We start from the raw sequence: 19,818 nt of genomic DNA on the forward strand, positions 1-19,818 counted from the left end.
CTCCTGGGGCAGCTGTGCAAAGGGTTAGCTCTGGGACCTTCACTGCCTGGGTTCGGGTTCTGGAGCCACCACTCACCAGCTGTGTTCCCTTGGATTTCTCTGCGCCTCCCTTTACTCCTTCGGAAAAGGGGAAAGTAAGAGTGTTTGCTCCGTGGTTAGTACCACAGTCAAGTGAGTTTCCATATGTGACATGCTAGGCAGTGCTGGCCTGGGGGACACGCTTGGGACATAGTGACAACTGAGCCCACCACTGTGGCAAGCAAAAGCTGCCCTGAAAAAGGGCCTTTGTGAAAGTCTATAGGAAGGATGTTGAGAGGGGAAGGGAGAGGCTAGTGGGCAGGTGCCTGAGGCCCTGTCTTCCCGTGGGGCCAGAGGAGGTGTCCAGAAGCTGCTCTGGGCTTGCAGGGGCCAGGAATTTTCAGTCCCTGCGGTTCCTCCTCCCTCCCATCAGGGCATTGATAATGTGGAGACTAATGTCCTCGGTGACCCCTGCTATCTGGGCTGTGGGACAGGGAGGCAGCCCCGTGACCCCCACCAGCATGAGGGAGAGGCTGCATGGGGCCGACTCCAGCGTGGGCTCAGACTCTCGGAGGTGGTTCGACAGACGGCAGGCCTGAGAGCACGGGACCCAGGCCGGACTTCATGACCTGATTCTGCCACATACTGGCCGGGTTCCCAGCGGTGCCTTCCTCCCAAGTCCTCGTTCCTTATCAGTGAAACAGAGAGTGGGTCATGGGTGGGTTACCGCAGGTGTCAGGTAGCTAGGAGCTCATCAAGGAACCCCTCCTGTGCCTGCTCCTTCCTAGCGCTGGATGATGCCCTGGGAGCTGAGCTGGCCTCTGGGGGGGTCTGTGGGCAGGGCTGGGGTCTGGCGAAGTCAGTCACGGCTGCCCCAGGCTCGTCCCTCCAGCTGCAACCACCTCTGTGCAGAGAGGGGAGGTAGTGGGGGACAAACATCCCTCCTGAGCAGGGCGCCTCTCTCCAGTTCCACCATTCCTTCCTTCCTTCCTTCCTTTCTTCATTCAGCAGATGCTCCCAGAGCAGGCCTTTGGGTGCCCAGCACTCTTCTGGATGTGGGAGCACCATCGGGCCATCCCGGCCTCCCTGACTCATCGGGGGCACTCCAGAGAAATCTCTTCTGACCAGTGTTTTTCTCCCTCTGGCTTTATCCTCTCAGGGACCTGAGTGAGAACACAATCCAGGCCATCCCCAGAAAAGCTTTTCGTGGAGCTACAGACCTCAAAAATCTGTGAGTCCAGGCCTGGGAGGGAGAAGGGTATCGGGGCTGGAGGGCTGCCCCTCGCAGGGTCCCCGTGCCTCTCCCCAAGCCCTGCGGTCCAGGCAGCTCAGGAGCTGGTATGGGCCCTGAGACGGCTGGTGCCAGCAGGGTCTTCTGGAACAGTCTGGGGTCGAAGGAAACAGGCCGCCTTTGGGGATTGGGTAGAAAGGAGTGCCATGAACTGTGGGTGTTTAGGTGAAGTTCATGGTCCATTTGAACAGCACAGTCCACATGCACTTGCCCTTGAGTAGACTGAGAGAGAGCCGGGTGTGAGTTCCTCTTCCAGGTACGTACTGTGGAAGTGGCCGCCAGTCCGTTAACTTCCCTGAGCTTCAGTATATCATTCTGTAAAATGGGATGATCATATTTACCTCCCAGGCTTGTTCAAGTGCTATTTAAATGTGATGGTTTCTTCCTACTACTCACATTTATCCCGGTGCACGCTTATCACCTCCCCGAGCTCTGACTGCGGCAGGAATAGCAAATGCCCAGCATGCTTGTCACTGCCTGCCCCCACGTCTCTGGTAGACAACTGAGCACTGCCTTCTTTCCCAGGGACCCAGTCACAGTTTATTCCAAAAGCGGCATTCCAGGTGGCCACGGCTTGGCTACCGCTGCCCTTAGGAGACGTTGTCTCCTCGTCCAGCGGCCAGCACTTTCCAGTGGTCTCCAAAATGGGCCGGGGGGCAGGCGCCTGCTTTTTAAATATTTATTGTTTTTTTTTTTTTTAAAAGATTTTATTTATTTATTTGACAGAGGCGATAAAGGGAACACAAGCACAAGCAGGGGGAGTGGGAGAGGAGAAGCAGGCTCCCCACTGAGCAGGGAGCCCCATACAGGGCTCGATCCCAGGACCCTGGGATCATGACACCCAGGAGCCCCTATATTTATTGTTTTAACGAAATAAGAAAGAATATAAACTTTTGTTAGTATTTGCTATTTAGATCTACGCCTATATCCTGAACAAAGGACTGGGTGGGGCCAGGGCTCTTTGTTTTAAATTAACGGAGCCCTTGATCAAAACGTGGGGACGCCCCTGCCCTAGGCAGCATGGTTTCCTGCACAACTTTCTTTTGCTTCACAGACAGCTGGACAAGAACCAGATCAGCTGCATTGAGGAAGGGGCCTTCCGGGCCCTGCGGGGGCTGGAGGTGCTGTAAGTGAAACCAGGGAAGAGTGGAGGGGCTGGAGAGCCTGGCAACGCGGGAGCTGGGGCTGGGCACCTGGACTGGGGCTGGGAGCAGCCCACGGGGTGGGAACCTGCCCTCCCCCCCCCCATGCTGTGCCGGTCCCACAGCAGAGGCCACACTCTGCTCTCTCCTGGGCTCTGCACCCAGGGTTGTGGGGACACCTGCTTACACTACAGGGTCATGCCTGTAGTGTAAGATCCAGGCTTACCTTGCTCACGACCAAGCCCAGGGCAGTGTCTGTGTCTTCCAGGACTTTCTGACACAAGAGGTATGAAGGCCTCCCTGCCTGCCTCTGTGCAAGCCCGCACTTGCGGGCAGGCAGCCTCTCCCTCCTCGCCCTCCTTCTCCCTGTCCCGGCTGCCTTATCACCACTGTCCCAGCTCAGGCCTTCCTCAGAGGGTAGCTCTGTGTTTCCCGCTCCTCCTGGGGTGGATTCCCCAGGATCCAGCCCAGTGCTGGCTCCCCTGGAAGGTGGACCATGGATCTGGGTGTGAGAGCCTGAGGGCTGGGCTGGCCTACTGCCCAGACGCCCGGTGACTCTGGTTTCCCCCCAACCAGGACCCTGAACAACAACAACATCACCACCATCCCCGTGTCCAGCTTCAACCACATGCCCAAGCTGCGGACCTTGTGAGTCAGCCCCTGGGCAGCCGAGTCGGGGCTGGGGGTGGCCGGGAAGGGGGTGGAGAAAGAGCTCCCTCTTCTTCTTTGTATTCTCAGCGGTGGGTCATCCACTCGGGGGGGGGGGGGGGGGGGTGTCGGAGTCCAAGGGAGAGGGAAGTGACCTAAAATGGATGTTGAATGTCATTTCTACTTGATTTTTCCTCCGAAAACAAGTGACTTGTTTTTGTGTTTAAAAATGACTTATGTGCTTTTGGGCAGTGGGTCTGTGTGAGCTCAGGGAGATGAATCATTTCTGGTCACACTCAGGCCAGCGGCTGCCCCAAACAAGCTGGGAGGGAGGCAGTGGCCGCCGGAAGCATCTTGCTGCTGCCAGTGACCCCTCGTGAGCCTGAGCGGGCGGCTGGGGCTACGTGTAGCACCCCACTCCCTGGCAGGGGGTTCCCACTGTGGGGCTGGGGCCCCAGGCGGGTGGGTTGCGAGCTGCCCTCTCCCCCTACAGCCGCCTGCACTCCAATCACCTGTTCTGCGACTGCCACCTGGCCTGGCTCTCACAGTGGCTGAGGCAGCGGCCAACCATCGGGCTCTTCACACAGTGCTCGGGGCCCGCCAGCCTGCGTGGCCTCAATGTGGCTGAGGTCCAGAAGAGCGAGTTCAGCTGCTCAGGTGGGTGCCAGCCCTGCTGGGACTCTCCACGGCCCAACCCCTGCCTTCTGCTCCCCACCCCCCACCCCCCATGTCTTGCTCCCTCCCCTGACCGCCGTCACCCTGCACTAACATCCGGTCCACCCATGACCTCCTCTCTTGGCCCATCACTTTCTGCTCATTGCCTCCTGTCCTTACCCACCAGCACTGGACTGCCCACATCTCCTGTCCTCGCCCATCACCTCCTGTCCCCTTCCATCACCTCCCATCGCAAAAAACATGTCTGAGAATGTTCAAGACAGCCTTTTTTCGTATTAGCCCAGAGTTGGCGACAACCCAAATGTCCACCAGCAAGGGACTAGATAGACTAATTACGGTCTGTCCGTACGACAGAATACTGCTCAGCAGTGACAGAGGCAAGCTTCTGAGATGCACGACAACGTGGGTTAATGTCAGAGTTTTTGCAGTGAGGCCTGCAAAGATCAGCAGGCCAGATCTTTGGTGGCAGGTCTCAGAATAGCAGCTGCCTTGGAATAGGGGTGTAAGGGAGCCCTCTTGGGGAATAGAAATGTTCTGTGTCTGGGGACAGTTTGGTGGGTGCACCTCTGAGAACTTCAGCCGCTGTACACTGAAGATGGTAACAAGTGTGTTATACTTCAATTTAAAAAACTTATATCAGCCTCTATGCTTTATCCTGGTTTTGTCACCTATCAGTGTTGTGTGGTTTTCCACAAACTAATTAATATCAAGGACTCAGTTTTCTTAGCTGTAAAATGGCCACGATGGGTTAAATGAGGTACTGCGTGTATAACCCTTCCCACAGCATGTGGCCCAGAACGATAAACGGGGTCCCTGCCATTCTCTGGTGACCAGTGAGGAGACTGAGGCTCCAGAGTGTTAGGTGACACAGACTAGAACCTGGAGCTTCAGAGCGTGGGCCAGGATTTCCTCAGGTGTGAACCACACTCTCAGGCAGCACAGTTAGGTTCAGATTCAAGCTTGGCAAACATTCAGCCAGCACGTGCTGTGTGCGGGGCGCCCGCAGAGTTGCATGGTCGTTCTCAGTGATCTCCTCCGGTTTATCGGGATGCAGAGAAACACTGTCTGCCCTGTCCCCACCCATGACGCCATGTCTGGGGGTGGAGGCACGGGCATGGGATGCCCCCAGGTCACCGCCCACCGTTTTCTCAGGCCAAGGGGAGGCAGGCCGATCGCTTTCCTGCACCCTCTCCTCGGGCTCCTGCCCAGCCATGTGCACCTGCGGCAATGGCATTGTGGACTGTCGCGGCAAGGGCCTCACCGCCATCCCCGCCAACCTGCCTGAGACCATGACAGAAATGTGAGTATGGGCCAGGGCGGGTGCTGGGATGTGGGCCCTGGGGCCGGACTGGGCTCTGGTGGCCCAGTGAACAGCTCGCCTGACGCCCCTCCCTATACACGGAGGAGAGACAACTGGCCTCGGCTGGCCGGAGCCCTCCACCCAAAGCTGGGCAGCTCCAGAAAGTTGGGAGGGGGTGTCCCTCTGGGGTCCCATTTGTCCAGCCCCGCGGGGTGAGCCTGCTGGAGTCGGTTTCTCAGTAGTAGCCTGATTTGTGGGCTCCTTTCGATCACAAAATCTGGGGTCATGGGACTCAAATATAGCAGCTCCTTTCCTCTGCCCGTGCCAACCTGTCTGCTCCAGATGGAGGATGGGAGCAGGGGCAACGGGTCTGGTTTGGGCAGGTAAGTCTGGGAGGTGACAGTCAGGACCCCGGGTTTCCTCTGTGTTCTCGCTCTGCAGCCGACTGGAGCTGAATGGGATCAAGTCCATCCCCCCAGGAGCCTTCTCTCCCTACAGAAAGCTGCGGAGGATGTGAGTGTCTCCTGCTGCTTCTTGGGAGTCAGCCTGGGGCAGGGGGCAGGGTCTAGGGCTGGCAGGCCACGGCCATGGCGCAGGTCTTGACTCCGCCTCCAGCTTCTTCTGTGAGCATGGAGGGTGGTGGCGGCGTGACCTCCTCACAGTGTCAGCGTGAGGCCCACGCCGGGGTTGGGGGTGTGGGGGTGTGTGTGGGGGGGGTTGTTGAGCCCGAATCCAGCAGGTGATCAGAGCTGACTGTCATCCTCCTATCTCAGCGGGGCACTCCTAGGAGCAGTTGCCGATGTGAGAGGAGATGTAGGGCACAGCTGGGGCGCGGGGTAAAGTTTCCTCAAGAACAGACCAAGGCTGGATGGCCCAGCCCGAGCACGAGCCTCAGCCTGCACAGGGAAACAGTGGCCAGGGGCTTTTCAGGTGGATGGCAGAACTGGCCTCTTATTTCTCTAATGTCAAAGAAATGCCTGCCCTCCTGTGGCACATGGGAGGAGGGGCCAAGCAGGGCTTGGTGGCTGCCAAGGGATTCAGCCATCTTCCCTCCTGCTCACCTTGTAGAGACCTGAGCAACAACCAGATTGCAGAGATCGCGCCCGACGCCTTCCAGGGCCTCCGCTCCCTGAACTCGCTGTGAGTAGCCATGCCAAGTCTCCCAGGGTCCAGGGTGCCCCCGCCCCTGTGCCAGGGCCCCTCTGGAGGGGGAGGCTGTGTCCAGCTCCTCACTGGTGGACACTCTGCAACTGGGAAGAGGTAGAGGGAATCCAGGCAGAGCTGTTGCCCCTGGCAACTCTGATGGCCCTCCTGCCAGGAAAGGGATTTTCCCAGCATTCTTTGCAGCACTCACCTGTCATGGCCCAGCCTTCGTGTTGGCCCTGCCTCCCCACTGAGGCCCAGGGTTCTGTGCTCCTAAACCCTACTCAGCTTCCCGATAAGGGCTGCCACTCTCAGCTCCAGTTGTGACATCGGCCACACCTTGTGCCTTTCATCCCAAGTGTGCTCCCAAGTTGTGGCGGGAGACAAGAAAAAAGCATTTTCTTCCACCTCTCCCCATTTCCCTTCCCTGGAGGGTTTACTTGGGGGGCGGGTGTTGTCCATGAATCTACAAAATGCCACGAAGCGTCAAACATTCTCTTGGAAATGTTACTTCATCTCTTTTCCCAGTGCCCTTGCTCGCACCCTCCAGGTTCACCAAGCCCCTCGCTGTCTGAGGTGCACAGCACTTGTCTATACAGAGTACACTCAGGGCACCCTGTAGTTGGGTGAGCCCCCATTGTGAGGAGCCTTCTGTTACTCTGAGGAGTGAGTGTTTCTGCTTATCCCTGGCAGCACTGGACACATGCCTTGCATAGATTAGGGGTCTGGGAAGTGAAATAGGACAGAGCTTCCCCTTGGGGCCTGTAGGAGGCTGCCAGCTCAGTCCCTCTGTGTGCACCCTCTTCTCTTGGAGTAGAGCATGAGTTAGTGGGTGGGGCCAATTGTGAATGGCACTCCTTAAGTTGTGCAGTGCACAACCTACACAACTGTACCTGACAGCTTGGTGATGGGTCTCTCTCATTGGCTGAGGAGATCAGATTTTGGAGGTGGCCTGCCAAAATGCAGGGCTCTTCATCTGAGAAGTGAATGACACCTTCCTAAATTGGAACATGACAATGACCCATTTAAGTGGGTTCCTGTTGCTCACAAAGACATCTCCCCACTATATGGGAACTTGTGTGCTAATAGACCTCACTGACAGTGTCCACCTTGGCAGAGACTGACCTGGTCTCCCTGCTTCAGCCCCTGCCCCCTCCACTCTGATCTTTCCAAATGCAAATCCGATCCTGTCTCAGAGGCTTCCTGGTGCTCCCTGCCCAGCAAAACCCAAGCTATTATTCCATTTGTTTCTTCTACTCAAGCCACACCGAGCCCCCATCCAACACCACTTCCAGGCCAGCCAGGATCCCATTGTGGGGATTTTGCTTCTGCCATGCCCTCCTCCAGAAAGGATCTTGAAGCACATACTGTTTTTACACAGGCTGAGTTGTTTCCAGGGTGGCTTGTAGGGGCTGCTTGCAATATTGGAATTGGAGTACACCCTGTCCCCAAGCCCCGTTGATACTTCTCCCTCTGCCTGAACCCATTCCTGCCTGCATGGCTTTGTGGAACCTTTGCTTTTTTCCTAATCACACACGGAATTCCTGCTTAACACAAAGAACTAAGGTGAAGAAACCCACTTGCACCCCCACTGCCTAGACCTCTGCACAGCTAAACTTTGACCTGTTTTTTTCTGGTGTGTTATCTGTTGCTTGATGTCAGAGCTCATTCTGTGTATAATGTCTGGCACTCGTGGTTTTTTCTTGTAATTCTCTGGAAATATGCACATTATCCTGCCCATGGGATTGTCTCCTCTTTGAATGTCTCCTTTTATATCCAGGGCCAGATTATTCCTGTGAAGTTTCCCAAAGGGCTCCTTTGCAGGCTTCTGTGGGTTCCATGCATGAGACAGAGAGTGGGTATTGGGGGAATGCTCAGCAGTAGTGGGGGTCATGGCTGCCTCAACCCATAGGGTACCTTTCGGAAACTACAAAAGGAGGCTCCTATCTTAACACACTTTACTGCCACCTGCTGGCCACTTGTTAGAGCCGACCTAAACCCCTGCACTGTGCCCTGTGAATTGTTTCGAGGTGGTGCCATTATGTGGGGGCCCCTTGCAAAGTCATGCCCACCTGGTGGCTGTCCTCTTACTCTCTCTTTCTGCTGCCTTTTGTCTCCAGGGTCCTGTATGGGAACAAGATCACAGACCTCCCCCGGGGTGTGTTTGGAGGCCTGTACACCCTACAGCTCCTGTAAGGACCCATCCGCTGGTGCCCTTGGGTGACGCGCAGGGAGGGGGCTGGTATTCCTCTGGCTTCTCAGACTAGCCTTTCCAGCCTCTTTGGGGTTTGGGACTCAATGAGGTGAGGAGCTTGGATGATGGCAGAGCTGGGGGTGCCACGAGGGACTTCGGGGCTCTGCGAGTCCAGGGAGGGAAGGGGGTCAGGTTCAGAGCTGATCGCAGGACGCTGGAGCTTAGAGGCTCCTGAGAGGCAGCCTGTGTTCCCGAAGAGATCAGCAGGCCTGGGGACAGGATTGTCTCCTACAGGGGGACACCCCAGCTCAGGCTCCGTGAAGCACGAGAGTTCAGGCAGGGGTTCCATCCCAGGATCCCAGAGGAGCAGAACCCAAATGGTCCATCTCAGATGCCTGGCAACCCAGCAGACTCTGGAAAGGAGGGGAGCCTCCAAAATGCCTTTGGGAGGTGGCTTGACCATTGTGCTCCCTGCTTCCCAAGAACCTTGTGAGCACTCGTAGCAGTTCCTTGAAAGGGAGAGGAGCAGGAGGGCAGGACAGTCCCTTGCACAGAGAGGGCAATTGATTGAAGTTCTCAGCTTCCTGTATGCAGGGGACATCTGGAGGGCTAGCCGCCCTGCGCCTGCTCCTGGGCACTTCTCCTCGACACAGTCATGTTTGGTGCCAGGGAGGTGCCCGAGGCAAGCTGATGCAGCCGATTCTGCACCTCTCCCCCCCACCACCACTTGGCCCTGGTCTGCCCACAGGCTCTTGAATGCCAACAAGATCAACTGTGTCCGGCCCGATGCCTTCCAGGATCTGCAGAACCTGTCACTTCTCTCCCTGTATGACAACAAGATCCAGAGCCTCGCCAAGGGCACCTTCACCTCCCTGCGGGCCATCCAGACCCTGTGAGTGCCCTCTTGCCCTCTCCCCTCAGGCCCAGCAGGAAGACCTAGGGAGAAGGGACAGACTCTGGGGACAGGCAGCTGTCTTGCCCTGTGCCTTTTGCTCACCAGGAGTGGTCTCTTATACAGGAAAGAGCACAGACTTAGGGTTGGATAGTCCCGAGTTCAACTCCTAACTGTGCCTCTTACTAGCTGTGTGACCCTGGTCAAGTTAATCAGCTTCTCTGGGCCTCAGTTCACTCATTTATAAAATGAGGATACTCTTTTCTTCGTAGGGTTGTTAGGAGACAAAAGGGGACGTTTGTACAGAGCTGAGTTCATTATAAGTGCTTCTTAAATGCATGCTTAATGGGCATTTATTATAAATTTTGTTGCAGCCATTGTTTATCTGCCAGATAGTGCTCTCCATCAGATAATATCCGCATCGGGGAGGCAGCACAGGTGTGAAACAGGTCAAATAAAAGGCACAGCTCCTACTCCCTGGGGACCCTGTGCATCAGCAAGGATGTGAGCCACAAAGACAAACTTGTTAAAGCCCACACACGCCCGTCTGCCGCCCCTCTCCTGCTAATTAACTTATGGCAGGGAGAGGACGATGGAGCACAACAGGGAAATCTTGCCAAATATGTGAAATCAGAAGTTATAGGGAGACACGGGCAAGGTGGAAGGTTCTATACAGCTGGCGGGATGTCCAAGGGAAAAGCATGAAAGAGATTTCGTTGCTGGGGACCGCCACACAGGAGAGCCTGGGGGGATAGGGACCAGGACGGAGGGTCTCCCTCTGTGGGTGGAAGCAGAGTGAACACATTGCATGGATGGCCTTCCTGGAGGTGGCTTCTGTCTTTGGTGGGATCTCAGAGAGCGCTTCTGCCTGCCAGACACCAGGCCTGAGATCCTGGCCACTGCCGGCGGGTACTAGTGGGGACAGAGCTGGGGCAGAACCTTGGAACAGGAAGTCTTCCTGCAGGCGAGACAGAAACAGTGGGACCCTGAGAACAACAGCAGTCGCTACTGATTGTCGAGCCCTGACCCAGTGCCAGGCTGCGGCTCACTCCATGTGTTATCTTCCTGAACTCTCACAGTGGCCGGTGGCCGGAGAGTCTGTCGTCCCAACTTTACTGCTGAGGAAACTGAGGCAGGAAGTCATGGGACTCACTCTAGGTCACACAACACTCACAGAGCAGGTATTTGGTCTCAGGTACCTCTTCACCATCCCTGAGAAGTTAGTTAGCTTTGCCCTCGACTGTGCTTTTTCCATCAGAATAGACCTCGTTAAGGCAGGAGAGCAGAACTGGACTTTCATAAACAACTATTACGTATTAACAACCAGAGTACAGTTTGGAAGAAGAATAAAGGAAACACAGACCCAGGAATAATCAGATACTCTAAATACAGGTTTGGAGGGTTAAACGCCCTGACTGAGTCACGGGGTCAGGCCTGAGTGGATTTAAACAACCCACACCCTGCTTGATCTCTCTGAGATCTGTGGCCGAGTGCCTGGGACCCACTCCTGACTTTGCTGCTGTTTTCCTTGTTCCAAGAGATTTTTCAAAGTGTTGTTCTTTTTTTTTTTTTTTAACAGCTTTAATGAGGTATAGCTTATATACCATAAAATCCACCTGTTCTAAGCATCCATGATTTTTTGTAGATTTCCAGTTGTCCCATGATCACCCCGGTCACATTTTAGAAAGTTTCCCTCACCGCCCCCAACTCCCTTGTGTCCCTTTTACAGTCAGTCCCGAGTTGCTGCTGACCCCCAGGCAACCCATACTCTAATTTCTCTCTCTGTAGTTTGTTTTTACTGAACATTTCATAAAAACGGAGTCATCATGGGGCACATGGGTGGCTCAGTCAGTTGAATATCTGAAGATTGATTTCGGCTCAGGTCACGATCCCAAGGTCATGAGATCCAGCCCCAAGTTGGGCTCCGCAGTGGGTGTGGAGCCCGCTTAAGATTCTCTCTCTCGAGGCTCCTGGGTGGCTCAGTGGGTTTAACCTCTGCCTTCGGCTTGTGTCACGATCCCAGGGTTCTAGGATGGAGCCCTGCATCAGGCTCTCTGCTCAGCAGGGAGCCTGCTTCCTTCCTCCCTCTCTGCCTGCCTCTCTGCCTACTTGTGATCTCTGTCTGTGTCAAATAAATAAATAAATAAGGTCTTAAAAAAAAAAAAGATTCTCTCTCTCCGTCTGCCCCTCCCTATCCCACCCATGCTAGCTCTCTCTCTCAAAAAAAAAAAAAGGAATCATCATGATATGTCATGTTTTGTGACTGACTTCATATTTTTGAGGTCCATTTGCACCTCAGTAGGTATCAGTGCTTGGTTCCTTTTTATGGCCAAGTGATTTCCCACTGAATGGATCGACCACATTGTGTTTATCCTTCCTAGTTGATGGCTATTGGATTTGCACTTTGGGATCATTATGAGCAACGCTGCTGTGAATATTTGCTTACAAATCCTTATGTGGACAAATGTCTTCGTTTCTCTTGGCCTTTCTGGGTCTCATCGGAAATGTATGTTTCACTTTTTAAGAAATTGTCAGTTTTCCAAAGCGGAGGTAAATCCTATTTTACATCCCTACCAGCGGTGTTTTATGAGGATTTCAGTTTCTCTGCATCCTTGCCCATCCTTGGTATCACTTGTCTTTTTCATTATGGCCACTCTAATCGGTGTGAAGTGGTGTCTCATGGTGGGTCTAATTTAACTAGTGATGTTGAGCACTAGCCCCAGAAGGTTTCTAGCTGGGACGTCTTAATGCGTATTTCAATCTTCCCTTCTGCCTTCTACTCTCACAAATGGTCATGGAGGGAACAGCATGGCCCCACGTGCAGCTCATTTCTGGGTGTGCCTTTAGCATGATGCTATTTTCCCAGGCAGGTATTTTTTTCCTTCTTTCTGAGCATTTTCCCTTCTCAGCTCCCTGCTCTTTAGGATGGTTAAAAATTCCAATTTGTGTCAAATACCTAAGCCACTTGTCTCTGTGGGTGGTTCAAGTTTGTATAAATTGGCTTTGACACAAATAACCTGTTCTTAGAAAGGATATATTCTACCCCACACCCACTGAACATTTTAATACATGCCTGAACAACATAATTGCATTGATTTTAAACAGAGTTCTCTACTGAGATTGTGATAAAGGGAAGCAATTAGTTCAGGCAGAGGCCTGGCAGTGCGGCCTTAGCCATGTGGCTGGGCGGCTGGGCGGATCCCGGAGCAGGGCACGAATCCTCATGTATTTTCAGTCATTAACAGACTTTGCCTTGGGGTGTCAGCAAACGTGTCTTCTCTGTGCAAACTGACGGTTTAAATGGGGAGACAAATGTCCAGTGAGATGCAGAAGGGGTGGGGGTGGGGCTAGATTACCTGGCGATGCTGACAGGAGCCTGGACTCAGGCAGGAAAGTGAGGGCGAGCCCAGGGGAGTGGCAGGGACATCTGGGCAGAGAAGGCTCCGACCAGGTAGCCCAAGTAGGAAGCAGAGCCCAGGAGGCGACAAATAGGAGCAAGCACGGCCAGGTCAGAGCTGAGCTGGTGCAGACCCTGGGCAGAGCTCATGCCTCTGTTTGCACAGTCTAGACCCCCATCAGGGCCCTGAGCTGAGGCCAATAAGTAGATGGCCTACCCTGGCGGCATTCAGTGGAGAAGAGCGGCCGTCCATGGCGAGTCCTCGAGCTGGCCCCTGCTCTGTCTCTGTACTTGCACGCAGAAATGTTGGCTCTCAGGTACAGGTGCTAGAATATTCTTTCCTGTGTCTGTTTAGAAAGCAGGGCCTGCCCAGGGCTGTGATGGCCACGACACAAGCCGGCAAGCGGGCTGCTGGCGGTTCAGATGTGGTTGGTCTGAGCCTTATTGCGGGGGGGAGGGCCCACGAATGGGAAAACCACCCATGTGGTCGCTGAGAGCACCCCGGGTTCCTACAGTCAGCATCGCCTGCTGGCTGTCCCCTCCCACATTTATCCTGCTGGTCGCACAGGCAGCCTGGCAGGAGAATATGAGTGGTTGCCCAATAAGTAGCTGTTCAGCCATGTTTTGGGGCCCCATTCCCTTCCTGACAAAGGCTATGGAGAGAAGCTGCTGTTGCCCAAGGCTGCCGGGAGAGGACGACCCACGACAAAGGCCTCTGGGCACCGACAGTCCTGGACTCTAATACCCGTTCTGTCCCCTCACCCGTAGAAGGCTGGCGTGGTCCGGCCAGTCCCCAGGTCACTCTTGCCTCCGCTCGTGTCCGTGAAGTGTGCTGGGGGGTGGGTGCAGGTGGGTAGAGGGACAGAGGACAGAGTGAGGCTTGCGGGGGGTTCAGCAGGGACAGCGGGAAGCTCCAGAGCCTGTGGAGAGCCTTCCCCGCTGCCAGGTTCTGGCAAGGCTTCTCCGTTGTTGGTGGGCAAATCCAGGCGGTGGCCCAAGGCCATGCGTTTCAAGCCACCAGCGAGCAGCGACCTCCAGGCCGAGGTCAGCACGGTTTGCCGCCCTGTCTCTGATCCCCGCTCTGCCCCCCACCCCCGGGACAGGCACCTGGCGCAGAACCCTTTCATCTGTGACTGTAACCTCAAGTGGCTGGCGGACTTCCTGCGCACCAACCCCATCGAGACGAGCGGAGCCCGCTGCGCCAGCCCCCGGCGCCTCGCCAACAAGCGCATCGGGCAGATCAAGAGCAAGAAGTTCCGCTGCTCAGGTAGACGTCCGTCCACCCTGCGCCCCTCCCCCCCCCCCCCCCGCCCAGTCTCTCCACCGGCCGGCCTGTCTTCAGTCTGCTTAGGGACCCGTGATGATTTCTGAATGGCCCCAACGGTGTGTCCTTGGCCACTCCAGACCCTCACTAGAGGGTCCCAAATCGTAGCCCCAGACCTGAGTGGTCAGCCAGCCCCACCCCATCTTGCACGGAGGCTTAGGGAAGACCAGGGCTGGCCGAAGGTCCCTGAGGGAGGCCTGCCCAGTCAAGGACCCGGGTTCCTCTGCTCCCAGCTCAATCTGCTTTCGTGTACTGCTTTCAGACTCAGGAAGCCTGGGACCTCTCCTCGGTGAGAGAACTGCCTCCTCCAGGCTCTGGGGGCAGCAGAAACTGGCTGGGGGCAGTGTGGGTCAGCTTCTGAGCCTGGATCCTGGTCAGGGACGTGGTGCCTCGCAGCCCCATCCTTGTCTTGGGCCACTGACCATGAGCGTTCTTGTGTTTTTGGTGCTCCCTGAGAGGTTCAGCTGGGGCAGATACTGTCCCCAGCCTCAGCCCAGCCAGGGAGCATCCGTGCTCTTCTCCAGCTGGGGGCTGGGCAGGTGGGCTCTGGAGCCCAGATTTGGGACCCCAGTGTTGTTCCTGGGGTGCCCTCACCTGGACAGTGGGTTTGGAGCCTGGGCTCTTCTGCAAGTCCTAGAGGATGGCAGCTTCATGGTGTTTCTGCTTCTGTCGCCAGCCAAAGAGCAGTACTTCATTCCAGGTAGGAGAGTGGGGGGGACTGAGGCCAGTCAGGGGGGGCCGATGACAGTGGGTGGGCAGGGGCAGCAGGCTGTGGGGGGGGGGGGCGGGAGGGCCCTGCCCCGGGCTGCTCAGCCCCCAGCCCCTGCCCTGTCCCTGCAGGCACGGAGGACTACCAGCTGAACAGTGAGTGCAACAGCGATGCCGTCTGTCCCCACAAGTGCCGCTGTGAGGCCAGCCTGGCTGAGTGCTCCAGCCTGAAGCTCACCAAGATCCCCGAGCGCATCCCCCAGTCCACAGCTGAACTGTGAGGCCCCCTGCCCTCTGCACACCACCCCTGCCTGCCCCCAGCCCCACTAACCCCCCTGGATCTGCTCTGGGTTTCTCTCTGATCCAGCTCTGTCGGGGAGTGCGGAAGACCCCAGCGTGGCAGCTGCGGGTGTGGCAGGGAGTGGCTCCCCAACCCCCGCCGCCCCCCACAGCCCCTCTGCTCCCAATCACAGCCTCAGACGCTCAAAGAAATCTTGGGCCCACGGGCAGGTCGGGCAGGTGGGCAGCCTGAACTGGGGGAGCTATTCTCAGTCATGCTTTTGCCTTCTTCTGGGGGATAGGATTCCATCAGATCAAGTTGGCTCTCAAGCCATCCTTCAGCTGTTTTCTTTCTTTAAAAATGTAAATTTGTGCTCACGTGTGTGTGCACATCTGTGAATAGCTACACATGCCTGTCATTTGTGTAGGTACATTTTCATGGCATTTTTAACGTTAAAAATACTCCCCGAGTATGCCCATCCATCCTTCCTTTGAAATAGGATCCGTTTGCCTTGCCACATAAATTCTGGGAACCCTGTCTGAGTCCCAAATAGTCTCAATTTAGAAGATACTCTCATGTCTGTCATTTATGAATGTGTGAGTTCTCTTCATGGCCTCTTACAGACGATTAAACAACAATGAGATTTCCGTCCTGGAGGCCACCGGGATATTTAAAAAACTCACTCATCTGAAGAAGATGTGAGTTACCCATTGGCGGGAGATGGCAGTGAGGACTCCGGCTGGGGAGGGTGAAGGCGGATACTGGGTGTGGGGGTGCTCCCAGCGGGGAGGCAGGGCTCCTGCGCAGGGGGCCGGTGCTGGAAGGCGGGGCCGGGGGGCGGGGATCCCCAGCTCCATCATTGCACTGCTGCCTCCCATCCAGCAATCTGAGCAACAACAAGGTGTCGGAAATCGAAGATGGGGCCTTCGAGGGCGCAGCCTCTGTGAGCGAGCTGCACCTGACCGCCAACCAGCTGGAGTCCATCCGGAGCGGCATGTTCCGAGGTCTGGATGGCCTGAGGACCCTGTGAGTGTGCAGTCCAGGGAGCAGGGCCGGTCTGCTCCAGGCAAACCAAAGCCAGAGTGTGGGCGTCTGCGCGGAGAGGATGAGAGACTCCCTCTTCCCCTAACCCCAGCTTGCAGCGGCCGAGGGACAGCTGGGGACCCTGCCTGCGGTGGGGCCGGTGATCAGATGTCACCTGGGGGGGGAGGGTCGATGCCCGGTGAAGGGGTGAGCGGCGGTGGGCCCCACTGGGGGTTCCCCTCTAGCTGCCCTCCAATTAGGCTGCAAGAGCTCCCCTGTGTGTTCGTTCAGGAGCGGACAGCAGGGATGGAGGTGAGAGGGCTGGGTGGCCCCAAGGGGCACATGGCTGAGGTGACTCAGCCAGCACAGATGGAGGAGCAGGGAGGGCCCATCGTCTCTGAAATTCTAGGCTCCTGTGACCCAGAGCCTGGCCAGAGCTGACCAGACATTAGGACTCAGTAGGATCCTGGGGTCATCCCTCCCTCAGGGAGCACCCTCTCTCCACCCAGACAGCGCCAGCCCTTCTGTTGACCATGTAGACCTTCCGAGTGTGCAGCAGACTGTGCTGTCCGGTCGGGTTTCCTATGTTGACTGAAGTGTCCCACGTCCACACTATCTAGTCAGTAGCCACGGGTAGCTCTGGAGTTCCTGACGTGTGGCTAGCGCCACTAAGATACAAAATTCTGAATTTTATTTCATCTTAATCATCAACAGTTCCATGCGGCTAATGGCTACCACGCTGGGCAGCACATCTCCTGACGCCGCCTGGCTGGGTTTCCATCCCCCCCGGCCCGGCTGTAGGGCTAGCGATCTGTTTCCCGAGCACATACCATGGGATTCATGTAAAGGAAATGAATACATGGAGGGATTTCCTGTGGCTTTCTGTGTTTTCCTGTTGGCTTGTTTTACAAAATGGGGATTCCTTTTGTGTTGTGTTTCACCACTTGCTTTCGTCACGTGTGAATCGGGTGGGGCTGCTTTCCCAGGCTATGCTTCCAGGGCTGCCCCGCTTGTCCTCACCCTGGCCAGGTCGTCCTTGAATGAGGGTGTTGTGGGCTCTTCAGTGCTCGGGGTCCCCGTGAGGGAGGCTTGGAGGGGAACGGAGGAGAGGGGCAGAGGGGTGCTGGGGCAGAGCTGGGGCAGAGCAGCACACAGGAGCCACAGTGCAGGCACGGGAGAAAGGCCAGAACCCCGCCACCACACACAAATGACCGCTACCACCTTTCCGGTCTCAAGCACCCCTATGTACGATGGCATTCATACACACCCGTACACCGCACACGGGATGCTTCCATGTAGCTATTTCTGAACAGAACCCTAGAATCCATTTTATTCAGTGACCTGCTTTGTCCTTAAACACAACACGAGCACCTGTACGTATCATTAAAATTTCCTTGACAACATTATTTTAAAGGACTATATATTATGTAATTATTGGAAATTTGGGCTATTTTAATTTTTGTTATAAGCAATATTGTGATTGATATCTTTATCACGAAATTCTGTGCCCCTCCAAGATTCTTCCCTTTTTTTTTTTTTTAATTTATTTATTTGACAGAGAAGATCACAAGTAGGCAGAAAGGCAGGCAGAGAGAGAGGAAGGGAAGCAGGCTCCCTGCTTTTCAGAGAGCCTGATGCAGGGCTCGATCCCAGGACCCTGGGATCATGACCTGAGCCAAAGGCAGAGGCTTTAACCCACTGAGCCACCCAGACGCCCCAGGATTCTTCCCTTTTGATAAATTCCTAGAAGAAGCCTGGCTGGAAGAAAGCATGAAGGGCCCTTTCAGGGTCTTTGGTACCTGTCACTTCCAGGGAGGCCCCGAGTCACTCTCCTGCCAGCCCAAGAGTCAAAGTGCCCGTTCCCCCACAATGACCCTGGGCATTATTATTATATATTTTTTTATTTTGCTATTTGTCAGGCAAAGACTCAATGTGCTTATGTGTTCTTAATGACTTGTAAGTTTAAACATTTTTTATCAACCTTCATAAGCCATTTTAATTTCTTTTGTAAGTTACCTGTCCTGGGTCAAGCTTGGTTTTGTTTGTGGGGGTGGGGGATTGAACCAGGTTTTTGAGGGTGAACAGGGACTTTCACAGACATACGTGAGGAAAGGAGTCATTCTAGAAGGAAACCGTAGCCAGGGAGGGGCATGGTGATGCAGGCCTGGATGGCACGCCCGCAGGCCAGACGAGTGCAGGTGTGTCGTTCTCTATGGAAGTGGGCAGATGCTTGTCCAAGGCTGTGTCAGACGGGCTCCCCCAGGTCACAGTAAAGAGAGGAGACGTTATTCTTTGGGCAGTCAGGGCACCCCTGGGGCTTCAGGCTGGACAGGAACACAACCAGGTGTAGGTTTTAAGCAAGTGTCCCTGGAGGTGAATGTGGAGCTGGCCTGGGGGTGCCTTGGGCACCCAGGGAGTGAAGGCGGTGACAGGATGGACAGGGGAGCATCTGGGGGGGAGGGTCCGGAGGGGAGCACAGGTGCAGGGGGTCCTGGTGCTGCAGTCCTCCATCTGGGCTCACTGCCTTGAGAGGAGACTTTGTGGGGGGGGGGCTTGGTGGGGGGGCACAGTGCGGGCGGCTCGATGGCGGCAGGGCACAGTGGGGGCTGCCCCCTTCCCACCCCCCAGGATGCTGAGGAACAACCGCATCAGCTGCATCCACAATGACAGCTTCACGGGCCTGCGCAACGTCCGCCTCCTCTCGCTCTATGACAACCAGATCGCCACCATCTCGCCCGGGGCCTTCGACACCCTCCAAGCCCTCTCCACGCTGTAAGTCCGGCAGGGAGGGAGGGCGGGCGGGCCTGGGGCTCTGGCAGCAGCGTCCGCTCCCTGGCGGCCACCCGCCCTCCTGATGGTTGTTACTCACTGAGGGCGGTGTCGGGCGCTTGTGGTCCCTGGGGTCCCACTGTGTCCGGGTGCCATGTCTTCATAAGTGCTGGCCATCTGGGAGGGAGCCCCGGGTGGCTGCGTGGCTGCGTGGCCTGTCCGTGGAGGCGCGAGAGGGCTCTGCAGGGAAACCGTGCCTGGCAGGGTGTGTTGCTGGTCACACGGCCGCCTCTTCCAGAAACCTTCTGGCCAACCCTTTCAACTGCAACTGCCAGCTGGCCTGGCTGGGCGACTGGCTGCGGAGGAGGAAGATCGTGACCGGGAACCCGCGGTGCCAGAACCCAGACTTCCTGCGGCAGATCCCCCTACAGGACGTGGCCTTCCCGGACTTCAGGTGTGAGGAGGGTAAGCTGTGGGCTCCTGGGCAGGAGGGGAGAGGCGGGCTGGCAGCCCTGGAGAGGAGGGCTCCGGTGTGTTGGTGGGGGGAGCAGGGAGACCCCCCTCTTCATCCTGCACCGACCCCTGCCTGGCAGCGGCTTCGTGGGATCTTAAAAACAAAAATATGCTTATTGTTTTAAAAATGGGGAACTATGGATAAAAGAAGAAAATAAACATTACCTATTATTCCATCACTCAGAAAAAAATCACAGTTCACCCGTTAGTGTGTTTTTTAATAGAAGTATGCCTCACGCAGGGACGATCTGCCTCCTGGCTGTGCCTCAGCGCTCCAGGCTCACAGCTTCCCCATGTCCGTGAGGGGCAGTGGGACGTTCCCGGGCCCGCCTCCTCCCCGTGGGAAACCCGGTCACTTCTCACAGCCGTGTCTGGGTGAGCCTGGCGCGGGACTTGATCCTAGACTTGATCCTGGGGCTCTAGGATCATGACATGAGCCATGGGCAGACATTTAACCAATTGAGCTCCCCAGGTGGTCCCTCTTTTTACTTTTCTTATTAC

General features: G+C 55.9%; 1 protein-coding gene across 1 annotated transcript in view; it reads left to right on the forward strand.

Moving 5' to 3' along the window:
• SLIT1 (slit guidance ligand 1) overlaps positions 1-19,818 on the forward strand; it is a 167,665-nt gene that overhangs the window by 112,703 nt on the left and 35,144 nt on the right. Inside the window, exons 5-20 of the mRNA XM_004749578.3 lie at positions 1,178-1,249; positions 2,364-2,435; positions 3,028-3,099; positions 3,593-3,756; positions 4,927-5,074; positions 5,516-5,587; positions 6,143-6,214; positions 8,338-8,409; positions 9,160-9,303; positions 13,804-13,967; positions 14,701-14,724; positions 14,865-15,009; positions 15,636-15,710; positions 15,895-16,038; positions 18,664-18,807; positions 19,103-19,269. Of these exons, the coding sequence (XP_004749635.1) occupies positions 1,178-1,249; positions 2,364-2,435; positions 3,028-3,099; positions 3,593-3,756; positions 4,927-5,074; positions 5,516-5,587; positions 6,143-6,214; positions 8,338-8,409; positions 9,160-9,303; positions 13,804-13,967; positions 14,701-14,724; positions 14,865-15,009; positions 15,636-15,710; positions 15,895-16,038; positions 18,664-18,807; positions 19,103-19,269 (1,751 nt within the window). The remainder of the gene's footprint in view (positions 1-1,177; positions 1,250-2,363; positions 2,436-3,027; positions 3,100-3,592; positions 3,757-4,926; positions 5,075-5,515; positions 5,588-6,142; positions 6,215-8,337; positions 8,410-9,159; positions 9,304-13,803; positions 13,968-14,700; positions 14,725-14,864; positions 15,010-15,635; positions 15,711-15,894; positions 16,039-18,663; positions 18,808-19,102; positions 19,270-19,818) is intronic.

Source organism: Mustela putorius, unplaced genomic scaffold (genome assembly GCF_011764305.1).
Source record: "Mustela putorius furo isolate JIRA1106 unplaced genomic scaffold, ASM1176430v1.1 tig00003909_pilon_pilon_pilon, whole genome shotgun sequence".
In the NCBI taxonomy this organism is placed as follows: domain Eukaryota; kingdom Metazoa; phylum Chordata; class Mammalia; order Carnivora; family Mustelidae; genus Mustela; species Mustela putorius.